At 55.1% G+C, this 12,437-nt stretch overlaps 1 protein-coding gene across 3 annotated transcripts; it reads right to left on the reverse strand.

The window, feature by feature from the left end:
* Window positions 1-91: 91 nt before the first annotated feature.
* Window positions 92-11,772, reverse strand: DDX39A (DExD-box helicase 39A). Of its 3 annotated transcripts, none has more exons than XM_016935303.4 (11): window positions 10,497-11,772; window positions 4,281-4,492; window positions 3,819-3,946; window positions 2,779-2,871; window positions 2,262-2,445; window positions 1,489-1,607; window positions 1,015-1,146; window positions 809-918; window positions 576-720; window positions 310-457; window positions 92-225 (listed from the first exon to the last, which is right to left on the reverse strand). In XM_016935303.4, exons 2-11 carry the CDS (start codon window positions 4,486-4,488, stop codon window positions 209-211), a joined length of 1,284 nt encoding a protein of 427 aa, XP_016790792.1. In that variant the 5' UTR covers window positions 4,489-4,492; window positions 10,497-11,772; the 3' UTR covers window positions 92-208. The 3 variants fall into 3 exon arrangements, with proteins under 3 accessions (XP_016790792.1, XP_016790793.1, XP_063657352.1); XM_016935304.4 differs by lacking the exon at window positions 10,497-11,772 and adding an exon at window positions 10,156-10,331; XM_063801282.1 differs by lacking the exon at window positions 10,497-11,772 and adding an exon at window positions 7,514-8,119.
* Window positions 11,773-12,437: the final 665 nt, after the last annotated feature.

Consider the following 12,437-nt stretch of genomic DNA (forward strand, 5'->3'; position numbering starts at 1 on the left):
GCCTTGCCTGCTGGTGGTGATTCAGAGGCCGGGCCCAGGGTGTCCGTGAAAGGCCAAGATGACCAAGAAATAGATGGGGTGGGAGCCAGGCTTCCATAATAACAAGTTTATTCTCATACAATCTCTAGCTTCTCAACAGTGGCGCCTGGAAAGGGGAGGTGAAGCTGCATGCGGGCGGCTCCGGGTGGGCGGCTCTGGCACGTGGTGGTTACCGGCTCTGCTCAACTGTAAGACATGAGATGCAGTGAACTGAAGGGCCGGGGGAGGAACCCTCTGCCCCAGACCCCTGGCCCTGCCCAAGGCACTTACTGTATGTGGAGATGTCGATTTCCTCTGGAAGTTCTGCCACATTAACTTCAAACCGGTCCTGGACGTCATTGAGGATTTTGGCATCATTCTCGTCAGACACAAAAGTGATGGCTAGGCCTTTGGTGCCAAAGCGACCCGCCCGGGCCACCTGCAGGCAGACAGGATCAGGGTCAGGCCACAGATACTACCTCAGGACTTGAGGAAAAGCAGGGCTGGGGCCCCACCCCACCGCCAGGGGAAAGCAACATGCCCGTGAGGCTGCTCACCCGGTGCAGGTAGGTGTCCGAGTCCTCAGGCATGTCGTAGTTAAAGACGATGTTGACTCGCTCGATGTCCATCCCCCGGCCAAACAGATTCGTGGCCACCAGGATCCGCCGCTGGAAATCCTTGAACTGCTGATAGCGTGACAGGCTGGGGTGCAGGAGAAACAAGTGGAGGCCGTCAGACACTGGGCTCCTGGTGGTGCTCCCTGCAGCCTTGGCCGGCGGCTCGCACTCACCGCTCCTCCTGGGCCATGCCCCGGTGGATGGCGATGGCCGGGAAGTTCTGCTCCACGAGGAGCTGGGCCAGGGCCATGCAGCGCTGCACTGACTTGACGAAGATTATCACCTGAGGGAAGGAGTGGCAGTCAGGGCCACACAGTCCCTGCGGCCCAGTGACCTCCCGAAGGTCCAGAGCCCCAGGACAGGCTGATGGAAGTATCACCTGGTTAAACTCCAGCACATCCAAGAGATCAAAGAGCTTGCGGTTCTTCTCACTGTCTTTGAGTTTGACGTAGTACTGCTGCAGGCCGTGCAGCGTGAGCTTGGTCTCGTCGTCCACAAACACCTCCATGGGCTGTGTGGGAAGGGAGGTGGGAGGGGCGGGCAGGTATCACCTCTGGGCATCTCGCCTGCCCAGAACCTTCCAGTGGGCGACTCCTTTGTGCGACACTTCCCAGAGGACCTGCTGCACCAGACCTCAGTAAACATCGCTCAAAAGCTGGATGTAAGCTCTGGCCCGACTCAGGTGTGGACCAAGCTTGACTCCCAGTTTGACAAGACCGAGGGGAGGAAAGGAGGCTCTGCCGGCTCCCAGCATCCCAGCATCCTCCGTGCCATGTGGGCCGTGCGGGTGTCCTGGGGCCCCAGGCTCCAGGCCCCTGGGGAAGGCTGAAGCTGCCACTCTCGCCCTACTCACATCCTGCATGAACTTCCTGCACACAGGCCGGATGTCCTTGCTCAGGGTGGCGCTGAACATCATGCACTGCTTCTCGTGTGGTGTCAGGCGGAAGATCTCCTGCACATCCCGCCGCATGTCTGGGTGGGGAGGGCAAGACATGGGTGGGCATGAGCGTCTGCCATGCAGGACCCCCACCCCAGACCAGACCCAGACCCCTCCCAACCTGTGCCAGGGAGCCAGTGGCACCGTGACGAGGGCAGAGTGAGCCGCGGGAGTGGCCAGTCCTGGTGCCTGAGGGGCTGGGGGGTGGCCAGCGAGCGCAGGCGCGGGAGGAGCTGCAATCCACTTACACGCTGGCGCGGAGCAGCCGTGCCCGTGCGCCTCGAGCCACGCTTCAGGGAGGGGAGCCTGAGGCAGAGACAGCCGCTGGGGTGAGAGCTGCAGCTGCCTCCCAGGACACAAGCCCATCTCCCACCGGCCCTGTCGGGGCTCACTGAGGGCAGGCGGGGCCTGGAACCAACCCAACAGGTGGCAGAAGCCTCATACTCCCAGAGGTATGTGCGCATGCCTTTACGTCCAGGAGGGACGGGGGCTTGCTTGGGCCCCGTGGTCCCATTCGGCTCGGGCTCAGAAACAGCACATCCCTCTGCCAGCAGCAGAGCTTTCCCTAAGATCACCACAGGAGCCCCGCCTGCCGGCCGCCCATGTGACCCACTCAAGAGCCTTCCGCCTGCTATGGGGCCCGCCTAGTCACTGACTCTCAGCTGGGGCTGCAAGGGCAGAGGACTCACCCAGCTGCTCCAGCATCTTGTCACACTCGTCCAGCACAAAGTGCTTCACATTCTTTAGGCTGAAGCTCCTATTCCGCACGAGCGCCAGGATGCGGCCCGGGGTCCCCACCACGACATGGGGACAGTTCTTCTTCAACACTTCTTCATCCTTCTTGATGGAGAGACCACCGAAGAACACAGACACCTATGGGGATGAGGAGGAAACCGGTCCATGCTGATACACGGCCCAAGGCCCCGACCCGCACGGCCCAGCACCTGCGAACAGGAGGCCTCAGGGGACCAAGGCAGGCCTGAGAGCCTCCCGGGGCTCCACTCAAAGGCAGCCCCAGGCTGGGACCTGCGCAGGCCCCTGGGAGCCATGCATAATTCATCAAGCTTTTAAGGAGCAAAAACCACCGCAAACCTCAAAGGCAGCTGCCCCTGCCAAGCTTGGTAAATGCTGGCTGGGCCAGAGCCGAGGCTAACAAAGCTGCAGAAACCAAGTGGCGCCTGGTCCAGTCCGGCCCGAGGGGCTCACCTTGACGCTGGGCATGTACTTGGAAAAGCGCTCATATTCCTTGCTGATCTGGAAGGCCAGCTCCCTCGTGTGGCACATGACCAGGACCGTCACCTGGGAAGTGGCATAAGAAGAGGGCCTTAGGCAGTGTCCTAAACCCCTTCCCCACCAGAGTCCACCCAACCCAGTCCCCCTGACACTGCACCCAACATCACAGGCCATTTGAAGGCCCGGTCCAAATGCCTCCCACTTCTCACAGCCCTTCCCCACCCCTCACTCCCTATACCCTCCCACAGCTATTGAAACCTGTCTCCCAACACCAGGACCCACAATGAGAAACAGAAAATGGAACAGAAAATGGCCCGCATAATGTAATGGTTAGACCTGGCCTGCCTGGGTGACATGGGACCTGGCTCTCTAAGGATTTCCTGAATCTCGGCACTCGGGCGGCCCCGGTCTTCCCACCCGTGCCATCAGACACTAGACCACACCACAGCCCTCCACAGCACCTTCATCCTTCAGGATGTGCTCTGAGATAACGAGGGCAAGGGCGCCAATATGAAGCCCAAAGATGTGCACCTGGCCTGACTCGGGAGCAAGACACCAGAATTCACTGAAGTGTCTCCCCAAGATAGTGGCACACAAGACAATGGGAGAAGACAGCCAGGGCCTAACAGCAAGGACAGTGGTGACAGCTATATTCGGGGCAACCCAACCTTCACAGATGGACACTCTCTAGGTAAGTGGCACGGCAAAACAGCAACGATGCCTCTGGGGCAAGGGGCAAACTGTGGGCACTTTCCAGTTATTTTGGCTTATTGGCAATTTCTAATTTTTGTTATAACTAATTATTTTTTGAGATGGAGTCTACCTCTGTCACCCAGGCTGGAGTGCAGTGGTGTGATCATAGCACACTGCAGCCTCGACTTCCTGGGCTCAAGCAATCCTGCAGCCTCAGCTTCCCAAAGCACTGGGCTAACAGGTGTCAGCCACCCCATCCAGCCTACTCTACTTCCACCGCCACAGGCAGGGTGGGGCCAGGAAGGGAGGAGCCCACCCACCTGTCCGTTGACAGGCTCAATCTGCTGTAGGGTGGCCAGCACGAAGACCGCTGTCTTGCCCATCCCGGACTTGGCCTGGCACAGGACGTCCATGCCCAGGATGGCCTGGGGAATGCACTCATGCTGGACTGCAGGAGAAGCAGAGCGTGAGGGACGAGAACCTGGACGCACCCCCGTGCAGGATCCTCACCAGTTGACCGGGGGCCCACAGTGAGGGCAATCAGAAGAGGCCGAGTCCGGACAAGGCCACAGACACCTGCAGGGCTGGGGTATCCGCCTGGTCAAAGCAGAACGCCCCGCTGCCGAGGGCAGCCACAGGCCCCGCTGGGCACAACTGATCCGCAGGACGGACGGGCCCCTCCCTCACCCACGGCACACTGGAGGCAGCACCGCTCTGGGCGGGCAGGGCTGGTCTTGTCTTGGTGAGGACCTGGGCAAGAGGATAACACCCAGAAGGCGTACCCTCAGAAGGATGCTCAAAGCCACAGTCCACGATGGCCCGCAGGAGCTCCGGCTTCAGCAGAAAGTCCCGGAAGCCAGAGCTGTGGATGGAAACGTAGGATCCCTTGATGTCTTTCTTAGGGGGAGCCGGTGTGCTCTCTTGAGGAGCCTGGGGCTCTTCCTCTTCATCATAATCCAAAAGATCGTTTTCCACATCCTGTTCTGCCATGATGCTGAGAAGAGAGAGAGGCAGGGTCCCGCGAGTGGGCACAGAAGGATGATGAAGCTTCATTCAAACGGCATTCTCTGCCGCCTCCTTCCATGAGTGAGCCCGTCAGCTCTACCTGGGCTGCACCTCGCAGCTTCGCCCTGTCTCCACCTCCCCACCCCCAAGCTACCCCATCTCTCCCCCATGCCCCGCTGGCCACACCCACAGACAGAACACCCTCCACCTCCAAGGGCTTCCCATGGCTCACAGAGTTAAAATCCCAACTCTCACCACAGGCCAGGCAATCCCCTTGGTTTGACCCCTGCTCACCTCATCCCACACCACCCCCAGCCTTGTTCAGCTGCTCAGACCCCTGGAGCCCCTGCCCCAAGCCTTTGAACCTGGCTGTCACCGCCAGGAATGCTCTGCCCCCAGGTCTCTGCACAAATGCCTCCTTCTCCACACGCAAGCCTCAGCTCCAGTGAACCTCCTCAGACTACTCAGCCCAGAGAAGCCCCCTCCCTATCACTCCCCAAGGAACCCACTGGGCTTTCACGGGGCAGGAGCCCAAAGATCCCAGGGGTAGGGCTGCCAGGATGCTGGTGGGAACTGAGTTTGCGAGAGAGCAAGCAGTATCTGCCCAGCCCCAGCTTCTCCCACTCTCTGTGGTCTGCACAGGGGAATAATTAAGTGCTCTCATGAAAGGCCTCCTATTGGGCCTGGGCCAATAAAAATAAAGCTGAGAAGATGGAAAATGGAATTAATACAAAGTCTGCCTACCTCTTTGCTTTATTAATCTAATGCATACCAAGTGCCTGCTGGGTGCAAGGGACCCAAACATGAGGACAATTGTCTTTCGTCCTCCTCCCCTACCCCAGACTCCAGTGGGGGGTGGAGCAGAGGGTGACAGCTGCTACAATTCTTCCTGAGGCTGGATGCTGAGGATCCTAGGCCACTTCTGGCCTTGCTGTCACTCATTTCCGGCTCAGAAACAGCAATTCCATTGTCTCAATGGCTGTTTTCTCTCTCTCAACCTCCCTGTCCATGAGGCAGTGAATCCCACCAAGGCCCTCTGGCCAGTTCTCACCTATGCTACCATGCTGGCCCCAAGCTGCTATCACCTGTTTTATTATTATTATTATTATTATTGAGACGGAGTCTTGCTGTCACCCAGGCTGCAGTGCAGTGGCGCAACCTCGGCTCACTGCAACCTCCGCCTCCAGGGTTCAAGATTCTCCTGCCTCAGCCTCCTGAGTAGCTGGGATTACAGGTGCTTGCCACCATGCCCAGCTAATTTTTGTAGTTTTCGTACAGACAGGGTTTCACCATGTTGGTCAGGCTGGTCTCAAACTCCTGACCTCATGATCTACCCACCTCAGCCTCCTAAAGTGCTGGGATTACAGGCGTGAGCCACTGCGCCTGGCCTTATTATTATTATTATTTTTAACTAGAACAGCTTTACAGGCCGCGCACGGTGGCTCACGCCTGTAATCCCAGCACTTTTGAGAGACCAAGGCGGGTGGGTCACCTGAAGTCAGGAGTTCGAGACCAGCCTGACCAACATGGTGAAACCCCATCTCTACTAAAAATACAAAAATTTAGCCAGGCATGGTGGCAGGCGCCTATAATCCCAGCTACTCGGGAAGCTGAGGCAGAAAAATTGCTTAAACCCGGGAGGCGGAGGTTGTGATGAGCTGAAATCACGCCACTTCACTCCAGCCTGAAAAAAAAAAAAAAAAGAAAAGCTTCACAGAGATATTTACATGCTATACAACTCACCACTTAAGGCAGATAATTCAGTGGTTTTTAGTGTAGTCACAGACATGTGCAACCACTACCACATGTGCAATTTTAGAATACTTCATCACCTTGAAATAAAAGCTCCTGTACCCTTTACGTATCCATACCCTAAACACCCCACCCCAGCCCCGGGCAACCACTAATCTGCTTTCTGTTTCTATGGATTTGCCTGTTGTTGTGGACAATTCACATAAATGAAATCTTACAATTTGTGACATTTTGTGTCTGGCTTCTTTCACTCAGCACAGTGTGCTCTACCACATCATCAGTACTCCCTTCCTTTTTTTTCCCCCCTCTTTGAGACAAGGTCTTGCTCTGTTGCCCAGGCTGGAGTGCAGTGGCCCAATCAAAGCTCACTTCAACCTCTGCCTCCCGGGCTCAATCAAGCGATCTTCCCACCTCAGCCTCCCTAGTAGCAGGAGCTACATGCGCCCGCCACCACTAATTTTTGTATTTGTAACAGAGATGGGGTTTCACCATGTTGCCCAAGCTGATCTCCAACTTGTGGGCTCAGGCGATCCGCCCACCTCAGCCTTCCAAAGTGCTGGGATTACAGGTGTGAGCCACCACACCTGGCCTCATTTCTTTCCATGGTCACCTAATGTTCCATCTCACCAACATACTACATTTTGCTTAACCACTGTCAGCTGGACATGTAGGTGCCATCATCTCTTGCCTGAATTAAGCCAATATCCTCCTCCCTGGTTTCCCTGTTGCCATCCCCCAGCCCCTCCCCAGAGCAGCCAGAAAGACCCTATCAAACTAAGTCACGGCCAGGCGCGGTGGCTCACACCTGTAATCCCAGCACTTTGGGAGGCCGAGGCGGGCGGACCACCTGAGGTCAGGAGTCCAGGACCAGCCTGACCAACATGGTGAAACCCCATCTCTACTAAAAATACCAAAAATGTGCCGGGTGTGGTGGCGGGTACCTGTAATCCCAGCTACTCGGAGGCAGGAGAATCACTTGAACCTAGGAGGCAGAGGTTGCAGAGAGCCGAGATCACACCATGGCCCTCCGGCCTGGGCGACAGAGCAAGACTCTGTCTCAAAAAAAAAAAAAAAAACCTAAGAGTACATCACTATTCTGCTCAAAACTTTTAATGGGTTCCTACTGTGCTTAGAAAAAAACTCGAGTCCTCACAAAGCCAGCCTACCGGGCCCCTCCTAACCCGACTCCTCTATACTCATACCTCATCTCCCCCATTGCCCCTCACTCGCCAGCCTTGCTGCCGTGTCTCAAACACACCTCAGCACCTTTGCACTTGCTGTTCCTGCTGCCTGGAAGGGTCACAAATCCCCCACTTCTTTTGGGCCTCCTTTGCTCCAGAAAGGTATTTCCTCACAGCCCCAACTAAAACAGCACCGCTTCCAGTCAGCCCTGCCCTGTGAGAACAGCTAATAAGCACTCCATAGCAATGGCTGAATAAATGGAACTAGAATAAAGGCGTTCAGGCAGAGTTGAACATGTCTCTTTATCTGACCCTTCAAACAGGCAATCTGAAGGGGTCACTTCCCAGGCAGCAGGGAAAACAGGAGCCAAGAAAGGTCAGTCCGAAAAGCACCAGAGCCTTTTGGGGTATGGAGAGTAGGACTAGCTGGCTGGCGTCAGGGCAGAAGACAAAGCTGGAAGAGCTGGTCAGCCACACAGGGCATGTGTTTGTTTGTTTGTTTTTTTAGACAGGGTCTCGCTCTGTCACCCAGGCTGGAGTGCAGTGGTGCAATCATAGCTCACTGGAGCCTCGACCTCCCAGGCCCAGTGAGTCCACCACCTCAGCTTCCTGTGTAGCTGGGACTACAGGTGCATGCCACCACGCCTGGCTAATTTTTGTTTTAGTAGAGACAGGGTTTCACCATGTTTCCCAGGCTGGTTGTGAACTCCTGGACTCAAGCAAACCTCCTGCCTCTGCCTCCCAAAGTGCTGGGATTACAGGAATGAGCCACCCACCACGCCCAGCCTGGGCCTGTGTACTTGTTAAGCAATAGGGAACTGCTAATTAGATTGGAGCTAAGCCACTCAATCAGGATCTGCCCAAGAGTACTGTAATTTACTCCTCCGATGAAGGGGTAGGTTAAGAACAGTAGCAGGGAAAACCAGTCACCAAATAAAAGAGAAGTAACCAGGGTAGGGGCGTGAGGTAAGGAAAGAAAGGGTGGGACATGCCACAAGAGAGGAACATCCCCTGACCAATCCATGGGTAGAGAAAAGCCACAGTCTATTCTGGGCTCCAAATCTAGGTGGCCAAGAGATGGTGTATTTTAAGGAAATAAAGCAAAGTTGTTTTGTTGGTGGGGAAATAAATTTGGGGCAGGCCGGGCATGGTGCCTCACTTCTGTAATCCCAGCACTTTGAGAAGCCAGCGTGGGAGGATGGCTTGAGCCCAGGAGTTCGAGACCAACCTGGACAATAAGTCGAGACCGCGTCTATACAAAAACAATTTTTAAAAAAGTAGCCGGGTGGGTGGGGGGAGGGGGAAGGGATAGCATTAGGAGATATACCTAATGCAAATGACGAGTTAACGGGTGCAGCACACCAACATGGCACATGTATACATATGTAACAAACCCGCACGTTGTGCACATGTACCCTAAAACTTAAAAAAACTTAAAAAACACATAGCCCAAGGGGCACCTTCTATGTAGCAAAGGCTAAAAAATAAATAAGTAGAAATTAAAAAAAAAAAAAAATTAGCCCGGTGTGGTGGCATGGGCCTGTAGTCCCAGCTACTTGGGAGGCTGTGCCGGGAGGATCGCTCGAGCCAGGAGGTCGAGGCTGCCAGTGATGGTGCCATGGCATTCCAGCCTGGGTGACAGAGGGAGACCCTTTCTCAAGAAAAATAAATTTAAAAAAAGAAATTGGGGCCCAGCGTGGTGGCTCATGCCTGTAATCCCAGCACTTTGGGAGGCGAAGCGGGCGGATCACTTGAAGTCGGGAATTAGAGACAAGCCTGGGCAACATGGTGAAACCCCGTCTCTACTACAAATACAAAAATTAGCCGGATGTGCTTGCTTGAACCCGGAAGACGGAGGCTTCAGTGAGCCGAGATAGTGTCACTGCACTCCAGCCTGGGCGACAGAGCAAGGCTCTGTCTCAAAAAAAAAAAAAAAGAGAGAGAGAGAAATAAATAAATTGGGGTAAACCGAATCTGCTAAGATAAAATTTTCGAGAAACCGGGCTGGACAGGATCTAAAGCTCAAAACTGATTAGATCAGGAAAGGATCCGGCGGGGTTTTCCCCGCCCAAAGTGGGTGGCCATGACCGCTACGGCGCCAGGAGCACATGAACTTGAAAGGTGACAGCGGGGAACTCACAACCCAGACACGCCACGTGTACCCAGTTACCCTCAAGTGTCCCCAGGCAGGCTTTCCACCCCGGAGTTTATTCCCACCTGGGGACTCCTATTTCCAAAAGAAAATCTTTTTTTCATTCTGTTTTTTTTGAGGCAGAATCTCGCTCTGTCACCCAGGCTGGAGTGCAGTGTCGCGATCTCGGCTCACTGTAACCTCCACCTCCCGGGTTCAAGCGATTCTCGTGCCTCAGCCTCCCGAGTAGCTGGGACCACAGGCGCTCGCCACCACGCTCGGCTGATTTTTTTTGTATTTTGAGTAGAGACGAGGTTTCACCATGTTGGCCAGGCTGGTCTCGAACTCCTGACCTCGAGTGATCCGCCCTCCTTGGTCTCTCCCAAAGTACTGAGAAACAAGAGCCACCGCGCCCGGCCTTCCAAAATAAAGTCTTATTTGCTCTAAATCTCAGAATCCCGAATCCCGTAAAAAGTAGACCAAGAAGAAGGCAGACTGGGAAAGGGATCAAGTCCCTCGGACCCAAAGAAACCCCTGACAACTGGAAGCTCCAACTTCTCCCACCCAGGCCCCAGACCCCGGCGTCACCCCCTCGTCCCTCTCCAAATGGCCCCAGGCCGCCGCGTGGTCTATTCGGACGAACTGACAGACTCCAAGTGGGGCTCGGAGCGCCGTAGGCCATGACAGCCCCTCCGAGAAGCGGGCCCCGAGCCCCGAGCACCGCGCGCCAACGGCTGGCCCACCCCTAGCGCATGCGCCCCGGTGCCCAACGGCCAACACACAGCGCTCTGACACACCAACCGCCCCGCCCCCACCGTCTCGCGACCCTTTCTCCTCCTCCCCTTAGATCCCAACGTCTCCCCTCGTCCTCTCGCTCTCAGTTCAGACGTCCCCACACCGCGGCCCCGCGCCCGGGATCCGCTGCTCACCTGGCTCCCCGTTCTTCTCCGCGTGCTGCTAAGAGAGACTTCTGACTTCGGTTTTCCGCCGGGCGCTCAGACACGAGCTGCCGCGCTTCCTGCCTCTTGTGTCGGGCTGCTGCTCTGCTGACTGGGCCGCTGCCTTTTCATTCAAGAGAGGCCGAAGCGGTGATTGGGTCCTGTGGAAGGGACCGGGAGATTATTGGCGGAGACGGGAAGAAAGAGGGCGTGCCTTACGCCTCGCGTTTATTGGTCAATCTAAAAGTAGGCGCGCCCCAGTGAGCCGACAGACTGGCTCCGACAGCGCGCGGTCTCGTGATCTGGGTGTGGTGCTCGGTGGGAGCCGCCATGTTTAGTACTGATAACTGAAGACCAGATGATTGCGTTTTGCCGTGTGCCCCACCCTTTCGAAGAGTGGCGTCTGCGCTGGGCGCTGAAACCAGAACTGTCCCAGTTGCTATCAATCTGCGGCCTGGGGGTCCTCCACAGTGTAGGCTCTGAAAAGAATAGGGAGCTTGGAATGACTCAAATGGACAGAACATTTTGCAGTATTTGGATTTCTATCGCTCCACGATCGTTTTGTCTCCTTGATTTTCACGTTAGTAGAAGCATGCAATAGGTTGTCTTTTGTGTCTGACTTTTGCTCAACAAAGCTGTTTTTTTGAGACGGAGTCTGGCTCTGTCACCTAGGCTGGAGCGCAGTGGCGCGATCTCTGCTCACCACAACCTCCGCCTCTCGGGTTCAAGCGATTCTCCTGCCTCAGCCTCCTGAGTAGCTGAGACTGCTGGCGCCCGCCACCACACCTGGCTAATTTTCATATTTTTAGTAGAGAGGGGTTTCGCCATGTTGGCCAGGCTGGTCTCGAACTCCGGCCTCATGTGATCTGCCCATCTCCGCCTCCCAAAGTGCTGGGATTACATGAGCCACCCTGCCTGGCCGCAGCAAAGTGTTTTTGAGAGTTGTCCATGTTGTGGGGATATCAACAGCTCGTTATTTTTTACTGCTGAGTGGTATTTCATTGTGTGGCTATACTATAATGTAGCCAATATAGTTTCACTCACCAGTTCTTGGCCAATTGATTGTTTCCGGTCTTTGGCCACTGTTAATAGAGCTTGTACTGTAAGAGTATTTTGGGGAAGATAAATTTTCATTTCTTTTAAATACTTAGGAGTGGCATGGTGGCATGGTCACTAAGCTTTATTAGATCCTGGCAGATTTATTTTCCTATCATTCTTCCTCCCTCTTTCCCTCCACTTTCTTCTTTCTTTCTTCAGGGTGTCACTCTTGTTACCTATCATGCCCAGCTAATTTTTAAAAATTTTGTAAAGGTGGGGTTTTGCAGGCCGAGCGTGGTGGCTGACACCTGTAATCCCAGCACTTTGGGAGGCCGAGGTGGGTGGATTACCTGAGGTCAGGAGTTTGAGACCAGCCTGGCCAACATGGTGAAACTCCGTCTCTACTAAAAATAGAAAAATTAGCCGGGCGTGTTGGCGGGCGCCTGTAATCCCAGCTACTCGGGAAGCTGAGGCAGGAGAATGGCGTGAACCCGGGAGGCGGAGCTTGCAGTGAGCCGAGATCGTGCCACTGCACTCCAGCCTCGGCGACAGAGCGAGACTCCGTCTCAAAAAAAAAAAAAAAAAGAAAAAATGCCAAGTAAAGAAAGGATCAGCGGGCACCATGGCTCCTGCCTATAATCCCAGCACTTTGGGAGACCAAGGAGGGCGGTTCACTTGAGGTCAGGAGTTAGAGACCAGCCTGACAACATGGAGAAACCCCGTCTGTACTAAAAATGCAAAATTAGCCGGGCGTGGTGGCACATACCTGTAATCCCAGCTACTCGGGAGGGTGAGGCAGGAGAATCGCTTGAACCTGGGAGATGGAGGTTGCAGTGAGCCGAATTTGCACCATTGCACTCCAGACTGGGCAACAAGAGTGATCACCTAAGGCCA

The sequence above is a fragment of the Pan troglodytes genome, chromosome 20 (assembly GCF_028858775.2).
Source record: "Pan troglodytes isolate AG18354 chromosome 20, NHGRI_mPanTro3-v2.0_pri, whole genome shotgun sequence".
NCBI classification, from domain to species: Eukaryota; Metazoa; Chordata; class Mammalia; order Primates; family Hominidae; genus Pan; species Pan troglodytes.